The sequence below is a fragment of the Genypterus blacodes genome, unplaced genomic scaffold (genome assembly GCF_046128005.1).
Source record: "Genypterus blacodes isolate CSIRO-AG114 ecotype Tasmania unplaced genomic scaffold, CSIRO-AGI_Gbla_v1 ptg000017l_1, whole genome shotgun sequence".
NCBI lineage: Eukaryota > Metazoa > Chordata > Actinopteri > Ophidiiformes > Ophidiidae > Genypterus > Genypterus blacodes.
In genome coordinates, this window is record NW_027466831.1 from 2587964 (window position 1) to 2609516 (window position 21553).

At 41.9% G+C, this 21553-nt stretch overlaps 1 protein-coding gene across 1 annotated transcript; it reads right to left on the reverse strand.

Annotated features, from left to right (window-relative positions):
- Positions 1-1081: 1081 nt before the first annotated feature.
- nckap1l (NCK associated protein 1 like) lies at positions 1082-19870 on the reverse strand. Its single transcript, XM_076140991.1, has 31 exons — positions 19678-19870; positions 18399-18509; positions 17821-17913; positions 17320-17376; positions 16398-16540; positions 15649-15739; positions 15262-15399; positions 14650-14698; positions 13842-13998; positions 13397-13453; positions 13167-13263; positions 12808-12917; positions 12321-12453; positions 11979-12060; positions 11844-11902; positions 11604-11749; positions 11378-11510; positions 10832-10951; positions 10343-10482; positions 9549-9680; positions 8545-8763; positions 8211-8341; positions 6508-6605; positions 5864-5957; positions 5251-5333; positions 4951-5031; positions 3956-4049; positions 3735-3851; positions 3041-3150; positions 2733-2822; positions 1082-2568 (listed from the first exon to the last, which is right to left on the reverse strand). Exons 1-31 carry the CDS (start codon positions 19765-19767, stop codon positions 2452-2454), a joined length of 3372 nt encoding a protein of 1123 aa, XP_075997106.1. The 5' UTR covers positions 19768-19870; the 3' UTR covers positions 1082-2451.
- Between the last annotated feature and the right edge of the window lie 1683 nt (positions 19871-21553).

Consider the following 21553-nt stretch of genomic DNA (forward strand, 5'->3'; position numbering starts at 1 on the left):
GTCCAAATGGCTGGTTTCTAATTCCAAATCCTACATAACTTATAAATATGGATGATAATGCAAGGAAATCCCCCTAAACTCAGCAATAAAGCTGTTCAATAAAATGTATTATGTTATGTACTGTAAATGATAATAAACAAATTTCCAAATTTTTTATTGGGGATTCAGATTATGCTTATTTAAATTCTAAATTAAATCAATAGTTAATTGCTGCTGTCAAGGGAGAATGTTAGCAGTGCTGCAGGGTAGATGATGTTATCACTTCTCTCTAAATTGTTCTGATCAGATGGATGCCAATCAGAAACAAATCTATACTGACATGTTTCCAGTTACTATCATCATCGTAAATTGACGACAAACAGGCATCACTTACAGAAATACACTTTAGTATGTGATATTGGTTGACTTTGTATCACTTTGTCTAAAGATTAATGAACTGTCTGGCTTGTAAAATCCGCTGATGCAAACAGATCGACAGATGGAGACATTTTTTGAAACAATATAAAAACATCACTGGACCATTGAGGTTTGATTTGCACTGAGTGGGAGTGTTACAATATAAACAAACTACTAGGGTTAGGGATAGTTATATGATTATGATGTCACAATCGAAGTTTGTTGTATGTCATCTGTTTATTCATAAATATGTGTTTATGCGCCGCATGTGTTGCTTGCTGTGGAAATTGGAACCCATGGGTAGAGAGAGAGAGAGAGAGAGAGAGAGAGAGAGAGAGAGAGAGAGAGAGAGAGAGAGAGAGGGGATGCAGTGGCGGATGCGGATGTGAACATTCATATCTCCAGTGTGGCAACCAGCCACAAAGGGTATAACTGTTGAAGAGGGTGAGAAAGGGGTGGGGGTGGAGACAAAGGGTATGAGTGACTATAGAGAATCAGCACTTGGTACACAATAATAACAGAAGGGGCATCTAAAAGGGGCTACATTTACCATTTCTGTGACCTTGAAGTGCATCATTTAAATAAAACATGAAAAATGGAGAGCACTAGACTCTCACGGGGCAGGATGTGAGATAGTGAGGGTGAATGGGAGAGAGAGAATTGAGACCAACTGGGAGAGCACCACCATATTATCATCAGCTTTATTTGTGGAAAATTTGTGGGAGAAATTATTCTTACACCATCATGCAATACAATAAACCGTTAAAAGAGCTGAATAGGTTTGTTTCAATGCAACCCCTTGAAAGTTGAATTTGTTTGGTTTTCATTTATGTGGTTATGCTACTGATTCAATGGGAAAGCAAGCGTGAAACCAGGGAAGCTGTGGCATAATAAGATATCTGATTTGCATTACAATTATTCAGACCTTTAATCAATAATGCTGCTGCAGCCCAAGATCTAGAGCATAATACGAGCAGGAATGCAGGAAGGATCTTTTTGTTCAGGCAGTAATTATGAAGCTTGTCTGTATTTCTTTGTTGTTTTTTATGCTTACAACTCTTGAAAAACACATCACAGAAACAGCAATGCTCAAGGAAATAGGAAGCTATATGATATATTGTTTTACTACAGTGTGGTCTTGTGGTGAATTCTCTTCAGGAAGGCTAAAATGTGTTTTACATTTCATATTTTACCGACTCAATGCACAAAACCTGCATTTGGAACTTGCTTTTCAAGATCGACTCATTGACTCCATTGACTGGTGATTAGAGCAAACAACCTGTCAATAGAAAGTTCAGGAGCTCTGCTATTGGATGAAACCGACGTCGATGAAGTCATTGTAGGCGGGACAGAGTAATATTCACCCGAAGTGATTTGTCGGTTTTTCAGTCATCAGCTGTTTCAGTGTTGAGTGCTGTGCCACGTGACAAGCTTCAACATGAGGTGAGTGTGCAAATGTACTCCATATTTTTTGGGGGTTATGGCTGAAAGGATGTTATAACTCCATGCTGCTATTGGCTGTTGTTGTTGTTGTTGTTGTTCATGTGCTTGGTCAGCTATCTGTTTGATGCTAAATGCTACTTAGCCTGCTGGCTAGGTTGCTTACCAGGTTGCTGTTGTGAAATATAATTTTCAAAGATTTTTATGGCTGTTTGTTTGGAAGTTGACGGGTTTGTTTGTATGTGTGTTGCTATAGAATGTATAAAAAAATGTGGTGAAGACTTTAGACTTAAGTTACACACAAAAGAGCCACGGCAGGTATAAGCTTGAAACTTCTGCTTTGTGGTTGTAGCATTGATCGCTCTTTTTCAAAGCGTCATTTCCATGTGAGAGTGAGTCAATTGCGTTATTGAGCAGATTGTCTGGTTTGAGACAGGACTGTCTGACCAGCAGAAGGCTCTGCTTTGTATAATAAACCGTCTCACAGGAAGTACTGCCACTACCAGCTACCACTAAGGTGCAGCTGTATACATTTCGATCTCTGGGGTAATGGAAACACAACAGTGAACACTCATCAAAACGTTTCCTTGGATAAATAACAGATAAACAAACAGATCAGCCCAGAGTGACGATGAAGGACTTGTAGACTTCTCTGTAGGCATTTCGCAGCAGAACATATGGGAAGCAGCTCTCCAGCATGTCCTGGCTCAAGTAGGGAGATTCCTCCACGATCTAAGACGACAGAATTTGAACGTTCAGTGACCACATTATCATTCTGGATGCTTCAGTAGAGTTTGAAATGCACTCCCTTCACTTTCAAAACACCTAGAAACTGCATCTGCGCTGCTGATATGTAAAAGAACCAAACCTCTCCGTCCTAAGTAATAAGGCCTTACCATGTGTAGGAGCAGGTAGATTGATTCTCTGTGTTTGTTCTCGGCTCTTTCTGCATTTTGTCCAAGCTGAAGCAGAGTGGAAGAGGCCAGCTGGAGAAAGACACAGAGTTAAAAGAGGATAGATCAAACAATTACAACGTTTTTACACTGGTGGACTTGATCCACACGGGGGCCAAAGGTTGGAAGTGTCTTGAGAAAGTTATTTGCCTGTAATGCTGTCACGGAGTTGTGCGCCAAGATATATTCATCATCTGTGATTTAAGAGATATGTGACACTTGTAAACTTAAAGAAAATATTTGCCACTCACCAGGAGGAACTCTTTGAGATGCTGCTCTATGTTTTTGTTCTGCACAGTCAACATGGCAACAGCAAGCTGGTTGATACCTGTGGCTAAGCAGTGGATGTTGTTGTCGTGGCCTGGCAAATTGTAAGGGAGTAAAGAAAAGGTCATTAAAAACTAACAAAACATAGAATAGAATAGTATAGAATTCAATACCATACAATACAACACAAGACAATACATACAATATATTGTGTGAGAATGATTAGAAAGTTTGAATTAATGATTTCACACACTTCAAACACACAACAGGAAGCACGCTGGGTCCTGTTTTTTCCGATTAAGCTATTTCAAACATGCCAGTGGAAAATCGAGACAAAGAAAATAATCAAGAGACAAATGCCACCGTCTGCTTTGATAGAAATCTCTGCTATTTGCTGCACTTAATGTTGCGATCCAGGCTCAGAGCCAAGCAGTTAGGCTCAGCGGGGCCACATGCCAAGAGAAACTGTATCGATGCACGTCAGGCGGAGTTATCTGTAAACAAAAGTCTCTCAACAATGTGTTTCGCATTAACGAACGTACTTTTCTTCGGAGCACGTCACTCGGACTGGAAAGTATGATACACAGAGATTCAGGAGTTGGTTAGTAACAGCAGAGGAAGCAATTAATGCTTGGGTAACGATTGCCTGTGCGATATGAAGAAATAAATTAATTGTACCTCCATGCTCTCGGTTATAAAGAGAATTGGGGTCCATGGCCAAAGCAGGCAGAGACACAGCAATGTAGACGAGCAGCAAACAGGTTAGCTTGTACTCCTCATCAGTGGTTGTGTTATCTGCAGATCATATTAAAAGATAAAGTGATGCAGGCGTTGTAGAGGTTCAATCACAATCACTGCAAATAGTGCCTCTAATAGTTTTCATAAAGTGTTTTGTTAACCTGTGTGCATACTGGCAACAGCCGAGACCAGAGCAGGATCAATGTTACACCTGAACCCAGCAGCAGAAGCCATCTCGAAAACGTTCAGAGTCACCTGTAAGATCATAAGGCATTATGGGAACTGCAGCTATGACATAACCTATAAGCTATTACAGATTGAAAAGGGATGCTGACATTATATGCAGTTGAAATATAGCACACCATTGGAGTTTTTAAAGTTTTTTTTCCTTGACTCAAGCCAGGACACCGCTCACAAGCTCAGCCAGTCGGAGAGCGATCAGTGTTGCAATCTGTTCCATTTTGCTTTGAATTTTATATTTGTGTTATGTCAGCCATAAAAATGACATATTCTCAAAGGAGCAGCACTAAATAAATGGTGGGTGTCTTTGTTACTGTCAGATATGTTTTGATCGTAGTCCTATTTCTGGTTGCATGCATGGTTGGCCTGTCTGAGTAGAATGTTTCCACTGATGTGGTTAAGGGTGCAGAGCTGCAGCAGGAACCAGAGTCTCTCACGGAGGCATGAGGGGCCTGCTGACGTCTTTGGGGTTATCCTGGCCCCGGCTGTGGCACGGCTGTCATGCCCCACTCAGACACCACACACAAGTAAGGGAGGGGGGAGGGTTCATGAGTCGCATTCACACACTTTGGATGATAAGGAATTTAAACTGCTTGTACTGAAGAATACAAATGAAGCTGTACTGTGACAACCATTACTTGTCCATAGCCTCTAAAATTCTATAATCCCATTTTCTTCATCCTTAATCTCTGAATGGGAATGGAAAACTAAAGCATCATGAGAAATATCAGTGCAAAGATATGTATCTAGTTCTTAACATGAAACACCAAACAGATGCTCACATTATTGCACAATATGTTGGCCTTGTGCTGCAATCACAGTGAAACCTTGACGTCATCATTGTTATTCATCTGTGATATTGTAGCACATGCTTTAACTCATGCAGCTCTGATGGAGGGGGATAAAAGCTTCTCACCTTGATATCAGTCTCAGGGTAAATGGAGTTCCTCAGGCACTCCACAGGCCCCATTATGTAGGGACAATGCTCATGCAGGACCTACGTATACAAAGATATACAATGACACGAGATTTTAGAAAATGTATAAAGTGGATACATCAAACTGTCCAGAACAATTATCTTCAGCTCCGTATAATAGATGTCTTTGATTTTTAATTTGCCACGTCCCTATTTTCTGTCTGGCTATTCTGCCTTTCAGACGGTTCATCAGCACTCCAAGGATTAAATTGTTTCAATACAAAAGATGGTGGGAATTACATCTTTCAGACAGTCCTGTGCCATTGCTCTGAAGGACAGGATCACTCCAATGATGGTCATCCTCTTCAGCATGTTCTCTCCACCTAGAAGAGGATATGAAACATATCAGGGGCTGGGAGCTGCGGGGTGGCCGTTAAGTACACTTTGCTCAAAATACTGTATTCCCAAACCTTCCTTTGCTGCTGCTACATGACATGTTCAGTGCTTTGATTGATAGGATGAAATCATTTTTTGAGTTCTGTGTTTAATTGTTTTATTTATTGTGTGTTTGGTTTGCAAATACTGACACTTCCTCCATCCGGTGGTTTCAAATCAATATTTCAACACAGTGTTATGCTTGCCTTCATACTGAAACTGTTCAAGAAAGAAAATTCCAGGTCTGTTAGAAACTGTGTTAGTCAAGAAGGAAATAAGGAAAGGATTCTCTCTATAGGGGTTCATTTACGTTACTGTGTCCTCCTTTACCTCTCATCTTTCCTTTCTGCTCAGCTCCTTTGTCTCCCTTCCTCTTATCTATTCCCTCCATTTCAACACTCAGGCCTCCATCACATCCTTTGCGGGACTTCCTCCTACCTCTTTATCTGCCTTTTCTCTTCCTCCTTCCACTTCTCACCTGTCAGTCTCCTTTTAAGATTGACCATCTCCTCCGGCTTGTCGAAATTGTTCCGCATCTGGACCAGCACGTCCATATTTTCGATCACCAGTTTCTGACAGCAGAAAAAAAGACGGGTAAGATTTTAAAGGCGTCCTCCGGTGGGTGTGGAGGAGAGCGGTGACAGCTGTGACTTAATGGGTTTGTCTTTCAGTTAAGAGCTTCAGTCGTACAACTCGTCACTTCAGAAGCAGGTGTCAAAGTGGGAATGATGACATAATAAGATATGACGAGATAAATGTACCACTAAAATCATAGATCTACTTTGAAGCAGAAACATGCTGTACACACATTTAACACTTTTTAAAACTCTGTTGGAGAGTTTTGTCAGTAACACATTTCCATCCCTCTTGAGAGCAGGTATGTGGGATGTCTGCAGAATGACTTTCCCATCGGAAAATGTGGATAAAAAGACTTTAATCAACATAGGCTTAACTCTTACAGCTACAGACTTCCCACACAGACTACAGAACGGTAACATACGAGAGTAAATTAGCAATTAAAATGTTGTTGTATGATTCTTGGGCCTAAACCACATGAGAGTCTGTTACATGAAAATGCATCAGCACTAGAATCAGACTATCTTTGAAATGAGCTGACCGTACCTTCAGCTCTCTGACTTGAGAGGTGATGTGCCACATCAGGTTTTCACTCAGGAACTTCAGACCGTATGGACCAATGAGCTCAGCCAGGGCCTTGAGCTCTGTTTGGCAGGTTAGTAAGGACAACCACAGGGGGGAGATGAGACATCAACAGAGGTCTGTGACTCACTCCAATTTTTAATTAGACAACATGTATGAATAGAACACAAAGAAAACACCATTAAGGTTCAACAGGATTTGTCAGCAGTGTAGCCGGACCTGAGTCAGTGTCAACTATAAGAATCAATGAAAGAGGCAAGAGCTATTAGATGTTTGACGTAGTTCCTGCTCACTGTTTGAATACATGTGGAGAAGGAAGTGTGTGGTTAAAAGTGGAGGTGGAAGAGTGAGTGAGTCACTGGCAGGCAGGCACGACCAGAGAACATCCCTCACAACAGAGTAAATATAGACAACGATGATGACACCCTAAGGGGGCGTCTATTGAAAGCCACTGGTCTCCAAGGTAGCGTCTCTGTGAGTTGGTGAGTATGATGTTCGTACTTGTTGGTGTGTCTTTGTGTGTGTGTGTATTGTCGTGAAGAGGAGGTGAATTCCACTTTAAAAGGTTACCGCGATTATAAGGTCAGGTGTTCCTACAAGGTGGTGTGGATGTAGGATTTGTGTGATTTGTGTTGTAGGAGTAGTGACGAGGCAGCGGGGGAAGAGTGGGGGAGACGATAAGCAACATTGAAGTTTGTATTAGCCCGGCAGCCTCACAGCCAGAGACGAAATGAACTGGCTGACGTGGAAGCACACTCGGCATGCCACCACAATAACAAGCTGAACAACCTCTGGAGTAATAACGTTCCCTCTACATGCAGCTCTACAGTACAAAATCTGCAAGTGTGTCTTTTCAAAATAATGAGCCAGGCCCCGGATCTGTGGACTCGTGTTCATTAAAAAACCCTGTGGAGGAGAATATCATCTTTGTCAAATGGAAATCTTGTATCTGCAAGAATGAACCAAAAAAAGAAGGTGTGATTTTGTTCTGAGGATTATTTTTAGCAGCTGATGAACAGTCCTGTGAAACACTGTCAGGGTACAAGACTCTTTCCAAAACTGAAGCAAGGTTCTCTTTATGCCTGGTGGTTTTGTCACCTTGACCAACAATTTCTCAGAAGTAAATCACATTCCACGAACCTCCCATGATGCTAAGATCCTCTACATTTGCAGCAACTTCACTGCACTAGCTAGTTGACAGAGCAGAAACCTTAAAACTCCAAACTCAGCATGTTGTGTTCCTATAAAAGGAAACATGCAACAAATGTCAATATGAGACGGCCAAGCTGGTCTGAATGCTCTGTTTAACAATTGACTGCTGCACGGTTGGATGATGGGACGCTGACATCAGCTTAATGAATTATGAGAGGTGCAAGTGGCATTTCTTGAGAATCCAAATCATCCAAATTGAGGCTCATTTGACATCTGCTTGTCTTATGCAGGGTCACATTGGCTGCACTATTGACAGGATGCCCGTCCATCACATTGGTGACACATAAAGCCACTACACTCTAACACACATTTTCACACCTACAACCATAGTTTCCATCCACACATCTCTGCCCTTTGTAAGTTAACCATTTGTAAGTTAACCATTGCTACATAGCAATGGTGCATTTCATATCTAACATACAGTATCTGTTGCATAATGAATTGAAAGAAGAGACCTGATATATCTGAGAACTCCTCTGCTTTGAAACTTGGCTCGCTGTCAGTTGTCTGGTTGATAAAGCAGTGCCTTGTGGGACAGTGGACTATGAGGGCATTGCTGGCTTGACGTAAGAGAGCCTCCAAGTACCTGTGGATGATAAAAAAAAAAAAAAAAAAAACACTTCCTCAGCTGGTAGTTAATGTGGGACAAAGAAGACAGGATGTGTATGTTTATGGATGTGTGTTAACATTACAATTGCTGCACATGCATTACATTTATATATATATATGTATCTGTTTGCTTTTAAGTTGACATGTAGCATGGATGAAACAGTATAACATCACACAGACCAGGTTGTGTAGAGCGTGGTCATGGTCTGCACTCCACGTGAGTCCAGTGGCTGCGTTTGCTGCAGCAGGACGCTTTTCACCAGACGGGTGACGTCCACGCTGATGTAGCTTGAGACGGTGTGCAGGCTGGCAGTATAGGCCCTTATCCCCGCCAGGAGATCTGAGGGACGGGTGATCTCCTGGGTGGCCCCGTTGTAATTGGCCATTCTCACGATGATCCTGGAGAAACATGTTTTACCAACGTCACTTATGATTGGGCTGTGGAGGATAGGGGGTGTACAGATGGAACCTTAAAACAGGCTAAACGAGCCATGGTGGAACGGCTCCACACTCATTAGATCAGCACATTCACTGCTCCAGGGCCTTAAAGCATTTTATTTTTTGTCTGGCTCCATCTTCCTCTCACTCGCCCTGTATCCGCCTCTCTCTCTCTCTCTCTCTTACTGTATTTACAATTGTGGGCACATAAGGACCAATCACAATGAGTTTGGTAGTACTCGAGGGTGCTAATTTTAGGGTGACAGGGGAGATAATCATCTGCTAAGACACGGACACTAAGCAGAGCTATACACAGAAACATCAGGTTGCCCCGGTACCAAGCTTTAATCTAAATAACGGTTAGCACTGAAATGACACAGAACCGGGGAGTGAAAAGATGTATGTGACACGAAGCAATCAGATAGTAAAGCAGATTGAGTGGGTGATGGAACAGAGGTTAAAAGCTCCAAATAAGACACACAGACAATAAGTTATACTGTATGAATGAATATGTCACTCAAATATATACATTCAGACCCTGAGAGTCACAGTGAGCAGTATACCAATGGAAAGAGACACTGTCGTAAAGCAAGTTTAGGTGCGTTCCTTGCATAGTAAAGGTGGGCACTGGTCTCCTTTATTAGTTCTGAAGGTGCTTTTTAATTAGTTCTCATCTCTGAGGCCTCACTGTGACATCCACATTTATTTTGACACTTGTAATAACCGTCCCCAGCCCCACCACGTACTCTGAGAGGCGTGTCTCCAGTTGAGAGAGGAGAAACTCTGTGGGAACCACGATGTGATCAAAGATAACAAAGTCGCTGCAGAGGCTGTAGGAGGAGCACAGCTCGGTCAGCGTCAGATGCATCTTGTCCATGCTGAGAACAGAGAGAGAGAGAGAGAGAGAGAGAGAGAGAGGGAAAGAGAAAGAGCGATAGAGAGATGTTATGAGGAACACAGAAAACAGATCTTTGTGACTCAGTGACTGTGTTATGGATGTGTTTTTCTAGACTGCTAAGATCGTAAACACATCAGAAAATAGTAACACATCTCCATACTGAGGTAGAACTAAGTGAGAGAATTACAACTTTCAAGGTTAGACATTAGGAAGGGGCTGATTAAGAAAAGCTACATAAAGAATATGTTCTGGCAGTAACATTATGTCTTCAAAAGGATGAGATTTTTTGGTTTTTGTTTTTATGGCTTGATTCTGCTCCTCTCTACACCGATCAGTGCTGCCTCGTAGGCAAGTTTAGCAGCGTGGGTTGAAGGAAATTATCTGAAAATGTCAGCAGAGACTAGAATATTATGACATAAGAATGTAGATAAATTTGAGCCTAACCTTTACTGAACAGGAATCCAATGTTTTTTATTTCACTGCACTTTGAGCTGAACAGGTGCAGTTGGTAATGCTGACAGGATATTAAGGATGAATTAACCACACACCCACGTCATAGTCTATTATTAAAGCATGCGGCACGGTGAGATTAGTAGTAAGGGAAGTGAAACTAAGAGAGGAAATGTATGTAGAGGGGCTGACTTGGTGACAACAGCTCGGTCCTTCCTCAGACTCTCAGCCCCTGGTTTCTCTTTCTGAACTTCTCCTTTCTTAGGCACCGGCTTCTTTTGCTTCCTGTGCCGCGCCGCACTGATGGCCTCGGCACAGTGCCTGGGCAGCAACTAAAACGGGTTATCAAGTTGAAAGAGATGGATGCAAAGAGGGAGAGAAGGGAGATGCGGGGCAAAGGCAGGGAAGAAGAACAAGGCCCAATAAAATACTTGAAGTTGAAATGGCAAAGATGGATGATTTGCATTCAAATAAAAAAGCGTTCAGTCAAAAAGTAAACAATTCATATTTTCTCAAGGGATTAAAGATGCAGGACCTCATAAATCAACTCCAGAATTTTAAAATTCCTTCTCCAGCATATTACATCCAGGCCAAACTGTGACTAGTGCAATTTTACTTGCGTAAGGAGTTTGGCAGAGTCAATCACTATTTAATAATTGGCTTTTTACACCTGGATTTCACCTGCTCATGGAGGTTGCGCTGCTCGGCACATATCTCTAAGACGACATTGCTGGTGTGCTTGGCTATCTGCTCCAGGAAGGTCACGCTCAGGCGAAGGCTCCTCTTCTCAACCACCTCTGTCTAGACATTCCAATAAAGCATATATGAGTGCACACATATCTAAATACAAACAGAGAATACACACGCACACGCACACGCACACGCACACGCACACGCACACGCACACACACACGCACGCACGCACACGCACACGCACACGCACACACACACAGAAGTAGACATCCTATGATTTATTTGTATTCATTACGCTTTTGAATGACATTTGGAATTCTTGTGTGACAGCTGTGTGAATGCTCCCTCGTGATTTGAGTATGATTAGAAGTTAAATGTGCGAACCAAATGTAAACCAAAGGGACCACCATGACACAGCATGACCAAAAAGGATCAGGACTTCAAGTTTTACATTGAATGCCACTTGAAACTCTACTAATTCCAAATACCACTATAAAGAATAATAGCTTTGTGAGCAGGTGACTGAACACTGACCTCTTCTGGGCAGAGAGGGTGCCCACACTGGCTGAAGTGACAACACGATGCAGGGAAGGCCATGAGATAACGCTTCATGCTCAGCTCCTCGTTGCTCTGGCTAAACATCTTCTCAAACACTCGAGGATAGAAACTGGGGGGAAAGGAGGACAGAGGCTGAATGCTGATCAAGAGAAGAAAAAATAAGAGATGAGAACAGAAGAGAACAGAAGAGAACCAGACTTACCAGAGTGTGGTCACCTCAGAGGTCTCATAAAGCATTTCGTCCACACTGTCCACCATTCGGGTGTGAAACTGGATCAGGTTCATCACCTTGGCCAGCTCGGGGTATTCTTTTATTGGAAGAGGTGCCTTGTTGACACTTGTGTAGGCCTAAATTGCATGAAGAAAACATTGATTTCTAACACGGTTGGTATATCAGAGGGCTTTCACTGATAATATCTGGCTCTAAAATCGATCCGCATACCTGCAATCTTAGCCAGTCCAGTCGAAGTCCTCTGAAGTCAAACTCCTCTTTGTTTTCCACTGCAGAGGGAAATGCAATTTATCTGCATGTGTCCATTAAAACAGATTGCATTTTACATGTTGCCACTGTCATTACCTTGTTTGACTGAGAGCGCAGAAAGGGTTGAGACAAAGGAACTCAGCAGGACCGATTCCTCTTCTGGACAGACGTACATGTTCTGCAGGGAAAGAAGAAATGTCAAATTATGAGATGATTTAATTTAAACACACTCAATAGATATCTGCTGAGGGATTCTGTAATGGAATCATTAGCATAGCATTAGCTTTCCATCATGTGCAAATGTATGCCTCTCAATGAATGGAGACTCGAAAAGCACACACACACACACACACACACACACACACACACACACACACACACACACACACACACACACACACACACACACACACACACACACACACTGTCTGTCATTACCTGTATGGTGTCATTGAGAACCAAAGCATCAAACTGTGCCAGGTACTGCACGTGGTAGCGCTGTAACACCGAGCTGTACTTTCTCATCAGGACTCTCAGCTTCTCCATGTAGAACAGCAACTCTGCCATCTGACTGAGAATAGAACAGAAAAGGCCATTTAAAATCAAACACATAATCATAAGAAACTGCTTTCTGGCATTTAACTGTTGCAAAAATGAAAGTCTGTTATTTAAAATCTATAAAAGGCAAATTGCTGCTGCGTTGTTGTTCTTTCCCTGAGTGCACGAGACGGATATATGGCACCGCTGATGTTACTCTATTAGAGGTTGGAATTAGTGACGTAAACTGAAATACAGTTTTTGATTGAATCCCCTTGGTGATGAGTTACTGAAATAGCTATTCTCGCAAACACAAATCTAGCTGGTGTGACACACTGTGACCATAGAAAGAGAGAGAGTTCTTGGTTCCTTACTACCTATGACCTACTTGTCAACATAATCCTCTGGAGTCTTTGTCTTTGGTATATTCTCAGAGTGTCTGACAAGCCACAGGACCTCGTCACGGGAAAATGACAGAGCCATGAAGACAAACAGGGCCTTGGGGATTTGATTGGAACATGAAAGAAAGAAAAAGAGAAATGTCATAAGGGGGTAGGAGCTGAGACTGGTGTATGTAACAAGTGTTATGAAATACAAGGTCAACCGGGGGGAATCCTCCACGAAATGCAAGATGAGTGCTGGGACTCCATTTCAGTCGTAGTTATTTCATTTTAGACTTGAAACTTGCAGTAATAAATTGTCAAGTTCTTCCAAGTGGCTCCGCTGTGAAACTTCTTGCATTTCTACCTTTGGTCCCAGCAGGCCGGGCTCATCCTCCAGAATAGTGAATAACTCCTTCAATGCCCCTCGCAGAAACTGCCTCTTCTCTCTGTGCATAGCCCCACTGTAAAAAACAAAACAAAGACAACACGGACACCGACACCTACATTTCAACATCTCTACTCATCATTGCATTGTTTCATTATATATTCTTTATAAAACAGATTGGAGTAGCTTAGTATTTTTGCCGGGCCTACCTGTTGACAATAACGTGCTCCTTGCATTCCTTGATATCTGCAATTCGTTTGCTGTATCTGAACAAAAACATCATTATGTAAAATGAGGTATTCTGCTATTAAGACTTCAAAAAGAAATTGTGACCTATATCTTGCTTTTGTTTAACTTTTTCAACAATGTATGTAATTTGGATCTTGGACTAATTCCAGCTCTATATAGTCAGAATTAATGAGCAATCACATTGGCTGGATGAAGTGTCCTCCTCAGGATTCTTAATTTCAGACCCGTGACATGATAATGAATCATTTCTCCATATGGCACCTCTTAAATCAATTCTCTATTAATTATACATTTCCGACCTCAAATGACCCGTCTATCCTTTTGTCATTTTAATGTATTTCCTGGTGGACTCTCAGATTCCACAGTGTGCGGTAGATGCACTGTGTAGCGCTGCAGCTTCCATACCCTTTGAAGTTGTCAAAGAGGTCCTCTGAGACCTTGTGTATGTTGAGGATCTCATCTCTGGTGAGGGTGATGGTGAGGCCGCTCCGCAGGGCCATCTTCCACAAATCCTGAGAGGCCTGGTTATTATTCAGGCTACTGTGGCACAGCATGAAGGAGACTACAGAGGGACAAAAACAGTAAATGTACAATCTGCTCAGGTGATGAAGCACCCTACTGTCCTGCTGCTGCTTAGGTGATAGGTGATAATTAGATCAAAGACTGACTGAAATGAATTATCTGATGAGATAAACGTGTATTTTACGAGATGATGAGCTGTAACTGAAGTCAACAGAATGACATAATTGGAAAAGATTGTAAATGTAACTTGAAAAAACACATTATTTGCAGATGATACAGTATTTGTGTCATGGGAGGCAGTGGCTCAGTGGGTAGTGCTTCCGCTTGGGAACCGGAGGGTCGCCGGTTCGAGCCCCTGCCGAGGTGCCCCTGAGCAAGGCACCGAACCCTCAATTGCTCCCCCCTCTGCGAAGGGTGGTAATGTAATGTAAGTCGCTTTGGATAAAAGCGTCTGCCAAATGATCGTAATGTAATGTATATTTATATCAGTAATGCCTTGAGCCAGACAGTAAGTCTACATTTTACTTGACTAATTTGTGTGTCCCTGTATGTATTTGCGCTGCAGCTACAAAAGAAGCATACAATTTAAATGCTGTGTGTAGGCATAATTACATTTACATCCCAGATAATAATATCATTTGCTAACAAACACTGATAAAGGTAATTATTGTGAGCAAGGAGTAATACTTACTTAGGATCCACCTCTCCATCACTTCAGTAGACAGGTATTCACAGGCCATCTGTGATAAATGTCAAGCTTATTAACTTCCAGCAACAATAATGCGACAAATCTACATAAGCTTATGAGTAAACGTCACACACAAGTCCTGCATTTAACTTTTTACAAGTTTGCGGCAATTATTTCTCAATAACTACACAGCATTTTGTATATATACTAGACAATGAACACATCATTTTTCACTTTAAAGCACTACTTACTACCTCAGAGGAGCCGAGAGGTTCAGAAAGGTTCAAACTATTCATTTGATGAATTATTGCACTGCAATGGTAGCAGAAGTAAAATAGGGCCCATAGCTGCTAATGACAAGGCGGTTATTGTGGTTGACCTGGAAAGCTGTAATGCTCAGACGTCTGTATTTTCTACACCCTGTAGGTGCTGGGTACTGTTACTGCATTATAGTTCCTATTCCATCTGTTGCCTTCTTTCACCGTGCCTGTATTCACCTTTCCCTGTCTAGTGAAACCACCACAACATTTCCTTTGAAACATGTGCTACACATCACTGCCTTCTCCCTCTGACAAAGACAAAACCAGGATTAAAGGTGGTGGAGTGCAGGCTCACAGTGTCGCAGCAGGCCGGGTCCAGCATGGCAGCAGGAGAGCTGAGCAGGCTGAGGAGCTGGGCGCTCCGCCACTGCTCTGCTGGCAGGTTCCTGCGTGGGTAGACCATATTCAGTGACAGCACCGCCGCTGTCACTGACTGGCAGGAAGAAAGAGAAGGCAAATAATGAGAGTGGAAGATGGTGAGAGGCTGTCACGCAGAGACAGAAGCAGAGTGACACATTCAAACAGAGAGAAACACTCTTGACTTGGGTTCTTTCATTTCCATTTATTTGAAAGATGCTTTCATCAAAAAAGGCTTATAGCTACAGGTACAACACAAACATCATCCTGAAACAGTGTGCAGCATTTTAAGATGACATCATTCAGGTGACCTAGGTGACCTTACCCTTGTGTGAGGTCCAAACTCTTCGGTGAGCTTTTTCCAAGGGTGCTCGTACTCCACAAACATCTGGCTGAGCCGCGGGTAAGAGGGATCACTGCAGGATTAATCACAAGAAGGATGGGGTTGGCGTGATAGGGCATTCAAATAATATCATCAAATCTAATCACCACAGTGGATTTCTATGCTAATACATGATTTCTGGGGAAAGGCACTCCCTCCTTTCTGAGAATCTGGACAGCGATCCACTAAGATTGTGTGTCAGACCATATGCAAGTCAAATTAATGCGACATTTAAATTCACAGCCGTGTCCCTGAGCATTTGTCAAATTGAGATAAGCATGCTGTCACTTTGCTTTGTAGGAATAAACATTATGCAAATTGGGTGGACTCTCTCTCAGAATAGCACTTGGCACTCAGAAAAGGTTATTACTGTCTGTGGCAATTAGAGTCTAATTAATGAAATGTACCAGCTATGTCTAAGTAGGTGAACTATCTGCAGCCATACTGAAAGGATGGGAAAAAACAATATTAATAGCATAAATCTAAATAAATTAATACATTCTTGTCAGAGCTGAAAGCTTCACATAGATCATCATCTAATCCTTTGTTGAAGTAATGAGATGCCAGGATTGCTGACAGAATGGCAAACGGCCGAACACATTGAGCAATCTGTAAGTCTGGTACAGTTCTGTTCTTCTCTTTTCGTGGTTTCGCTGTGATGTCCATTAAATACATTGTTGTTGTCGTCTCACCTGCCGCCGTTGGTCATCTCATGTGCGCAGTTGTACAAGCCCACCAGCGCCCTCTTGTCGTCGATGCGGGACAGCGTTATGATAACTGAGGTGTAGGTGATGATCAGGTCCAAGTAATGCTTTGTGAAGTCAAAGTTTATGGCCTGCAGTGGATAAATTGTAGAATATAACGTACACAAGCTTCTTAATGCTTCTTTGTCCATACAGAGTAAACTTAATCGCAAACAAACTGAGATCTACACAAAGGAAGACCAAAGCATTTATTGTTGCTTTGAAAAGAAGGGTCTTATAGAAGGTTGTACGATAGCGTCAGGAGCACAGGAAATGTGTTTTACTTCTGCTGCATCATTGTGCCAAGGTACATTAACCATTATGTGTCAGTTTGAATTGTAATTTCACCAGTTTGTTTCCCCAGAATGTGTGACGAATGAATGTGGCATGTGCTCCGCCCGCAGTCACAACAATTCAGTCAGAAATGTGTGACTCAAAATGTATGACAGCGTTTATTACACTAAATGGATATGGAGGCAGATAGAGTTTCAAATAAACTCAAGCTGTGGAGGTGCTGCACAATCAGTCGCCTGAAGGTGTGAGATGTGCAAAGGAATCAAAGGAGAGACATGTCACGGAGATATTTGACAAACATGATGCACGAGTCAAGAGGCACATTGTCAGAATTACTTTCCAAACTGAGCAGGAGGAGAAGGCTGTGATGAAGCGTACAAGAGCAAAAAGCATAACGAGGAGAGGTGTGCGTGCGTGCGTGCGTGCGTGCGTGCGTGCGTGCGTGCGTGCGTGCGTGCGTGCGTGCGTGCGTGAATGAGAGAGAGAGAGAGAGAGAGAGAGGGTCAGCTTATAAAGATTGTCTCAGTTTACATCTAAGAGGTCAGTTATGGGTGCTGTGGGCGCTTCTTATACTTACGATATTGAAAAAGCACTGGCATGCATCGATGGTATTCAGCAGCTCATAAACATGGTCCTGAGTGCAGAGAGAAATTGATGAGGTTAGAAAGCAGATGAGACACGCAGAACATCAAAACAAAACCAGATTGAAATCATGTTTGCCCTTGGAATATCATTTCCTAACCACATTATCATTTTAATAGATTCCTGCAGCCTAATAATCATTACACTGCTGTATGACACCTTGATTATTTGCAATTTTACAAACTGGCCTGTCTGAGCGTCCATCGCAGAAATACATGCAAAGAAATGGCATCAAATAACACTGAGATAACGCTCTGTGATGTTTGGAATCGAATGTTATTTTCCTTTATGAGAATAAACCACTCTGTATGTAAATTCCATCTGGAACCTGGTCAAAAATGTGTACCGAGGTGTAAGTAACGCAAATGTTCGTATGGAAATTTGAACATTTGACAGAGAACAAAAGACAGAAGATGGAGAGAATCACAACAATCACCCTGAACTCTATGACGTCCAGGAAAGAGTCGTAGTAACTTGATGTAGCTGCCAACACTTCAGACTTCTGTCTCTGCACACTTGTCAGATGTTGCTGCAACAAAGAAGAGTGATAACAGTTCATTAGTGCTCAGGCTTTACACAGGAGTGAAAACAACAAATGCCTCCCTACAGTCTATCATTGATCATAAAGAAGAAGAAGTCAAAGCTGATTTCTGTGTGTTTATTCCTTAATTTCATCACATTTGTTCTCTGGACCACAAAAGAAATGGACGATAAAGGTCAACTTCATGACCGCTTTGGCTTTGACTGCTGCTTCTGGACTCCTGTGTTGCCTCTGTTGACATGTGTTGACCCTTGTTGTATTTATGTATGTTCGTTCTTTGAATAGCTTTTTTCCCTTTTCCTGATAAATTTAAGTTTTTGGGGAGTTTCCCTTCCCTAGAGAGCTTCAGGCTGCGTTGTTGTTGTGGGCCTGCAAAGCCCTTTGAGACACTGTATGCAACCTTTAGGCCACACAAAATAAACTCCACTTTATTCAAAAACTCAAACTTCTGCGATAGCTACATTGGCACTTACACTATTTCCTCTGAAGTCAATGTTGGGGAACTTCTTGTTGATGTACTTGACAGCTGACTCTGTAGCTTTGTCTGTCAGGATGGAAGGCCGCAGCTTAGAATCTGAACATGTCTGCAAGAGAGAGCAGGAATTAGGAAGTCAGCTTAAAGCCCCTGTTGCGCTCCAGGCTGCACTGCTGACTGGTGAAGCTCACTGAGTAAATCTGCACAGAACAAAGGAGCAATCATGAATGCTTTCTCTTCTCTCAGCAGCCATCATCAAGGCGACCTTGAGCAGGATTATGAACCTCCGACTTCTACAGTGAAGCAGTTCAGGCTGACTGGTGGGAGACTTGGAGAGAACAAAAATGTAAAGGTATGTTACCAGTGTGTGTAGCACTGCGAAAAATGGGTGCAGGCTCAGCAACTCTACACTTAGCCAAGTTTAAAAATGGCTCAAAAACAGTGCACAATTCGTCATCTCTTGCTCTGTTTCGCTCACACACACACACACACACACACACACACACACACACACACACACACACACACACACCCCAAAGTTAAGAAGACATATTCTATTTTTTCACAAGGCTGTGAGTTGAGTCTCACGCCCTACATATCATATCTGCAGCAGTGTGATGTGTCCAAATGAATCCATCACATTACAGCCACTTCACTGCCACACATGCAGCTGCCTCCACTTTACGCTCAACACTTCTGACAGAATAAACTGTGCTTATTACACTGCAGTCTGTTTCCCTCATTATATCAGAGTAATATCTTCCCTGATGAGTGTGTTTCACAGTGTTCAGTCGAGACTAGCTGAAGTCTGCGGTGACTCGCAGCTGTAACTTCCTGTAAGCACTTCCTCTTTGGAGAAACAAACTGATCAGCAGTGGAAAGGCAGTGTTGTCTAATGTTCGCATTGTAGCAAAGATACAACAAAACACTTTAACGTCGTTATTTACAATTATATGACATTATTATATAATTACTGCTAATTTCTCATGGGAACCATTTCTCTCTGCTTTTGGGATTCTTGTCTATTTTGGCTTGAAAACAAACTTTATCACTGAGTTGTTCTTGGTGTTTTGGTCTTGGTGTCGTCTTTATAGATTTCGGTGCTGCTTTAGTACCATTTAACACCATGATGTACTTTAATTTAGACACATATGCACATACTATAACACAATTGCAGTTGTACGTATTTAATTTGAGGCGACACCAAGGCAAAGCACATGACAAGAGAATTCAGTTCCTTATTTCTCATGTGTGTTACTCGCACTGTTCCTCCTCACCTTCTTTATGTAGTTCATGCGTACCAGCACCCCACTGCCTCTCTCATTTAGGATGGTGAGTTTTTCACCCAGTTTCTGTTGATAGTCCATGGCTGTGGACTCACTACACCTCGCTCTCCCTCTGAGACTTGGCCTCCTGGTCCTGTGTAGACTTAAAGCGGTTGAGCCCTCTGAGACAAGTGCACCCAGAGCCCCACCCTGCCTGTATGTCACATGGGAGCGCTTGGTGTAGGTGGAGCCTCGGGTTTTTGGTGAGTTTGGTTGAGAAATTAAAATGTTCTTGATTATTTAAATAGCGAATTAATAAAGACTGATTAAACATCCTAACTCTGGACAAAAAGTTTTATTAAAGCATTCCATGACTAAAAAATCTGAAAAAAACCCCAATCTGATGAAGCTGCAAAATAGAGAATGTTTCCTTTTTTTCCAGTGAAACCTTCATAATTTCTAGTTTCGACAATTAATTATTCCAGCCAACTCTCTAAAGTGAACATATCCATTGTATACATCATGATGCAAATAAGTGGGTTTGAGCTTCTTCCTCTTGACCTGTAAAAGATGCAAACAAAACAGTAACAGTGATGAGGAGAAACAAACGCTGTTCTCTCTCTGACCACAAGATGTCACTCTTTGACAACAAAGTCACGTTTCAGTGAATGGGGAAAAAGTTATGCAACAGGTACATAATTCAATATATAAATCACTAGAAGATGTGTGACCATAGTTGGACATAGTATGTGTCAAACTGTAGGATAACCATTGAATATCCCTTTAGATTGATTAATTATTGTGTTTAAGTGAAACTGTTTTCTGCAGGGTGTGTGAAAAAATCTTCTGGAATCCTGTTCATCTTTATTTCTGTGTGTGTGAATGCTTTCTTCCGTTACTGGAAAGCACCCGGACAGTGTCACATTACTGTGAGTCCACATGAAGCTATCCTCAGGTGAAGCATAATTACTGAGAGTCAAAACTTTGGCATGTAAACTAGAAAGGCTCTTAGTTATTCAGCAACCATGTGTCATTTGGGGCTCTTCCCACAAAATCCCAATAACTGCTCTTGGAATTTAGACAGAAGTGCAGTGATGTGTAAAGTGACAAAGAACAGAGAGAGTAGTTATCTTGATGAGAGTCGCTAAGGTAAACCCCTTTAAGTACTGTGGAAAGCAAAGCAATGATTGAGACTCGATACAACTCTAAGCAGTAATCTGTTTATTATTTCCTCACTGGCAGAAGCTCAGAGAGCAGCAGATATGTTAACAAGACTGTCTAGGAGAGCAGACAGGAGGAGGGGGGTGTACTAATAAGAAATTAAGAAAGAAAGAAAGAAAGGAAGAGGCGAAATAACTGATATTGTTTTCAAGTCATTGTTTACTAATATATATCTGTTGCAGTAGTTGGAAACGAAATGCACATTCAAAAGCACAGTGAAGAACATATACATGATGCAATCTCTTAGATTTATGCCACAAAGTGAAAGCACATCCTGGAGCACTATGGAATGGACATATTTTATCCGTAGAGCAACAGCATAACAGCAGTAGAGGAGATGATTTATTTCTAAAAAGCCTCTTTATCACATTAGATTTAATATTGAAAGATGTAAGAATAATTAAATAAGAGGAAAAAGTGCCATATGATGATAAGAAACTGTAAAACACATGAGCAATGAAGGCAAGTCTGATTTAGGATGCTGGGGTTTTTAAAGTGTCAGCCTATGAATATGTTTTATTTGACCAAATGAAACAGATCATTATTCTGCTGCACCCCTGTAAATCAGACAGTTTATGTTAGGATGAACTGAATGGAGTCGTCCCATATAGTTTGCCGATTCCAACAACTGTCCAGTGGAGTCCATGGGAGACACACCGCTTAGGCT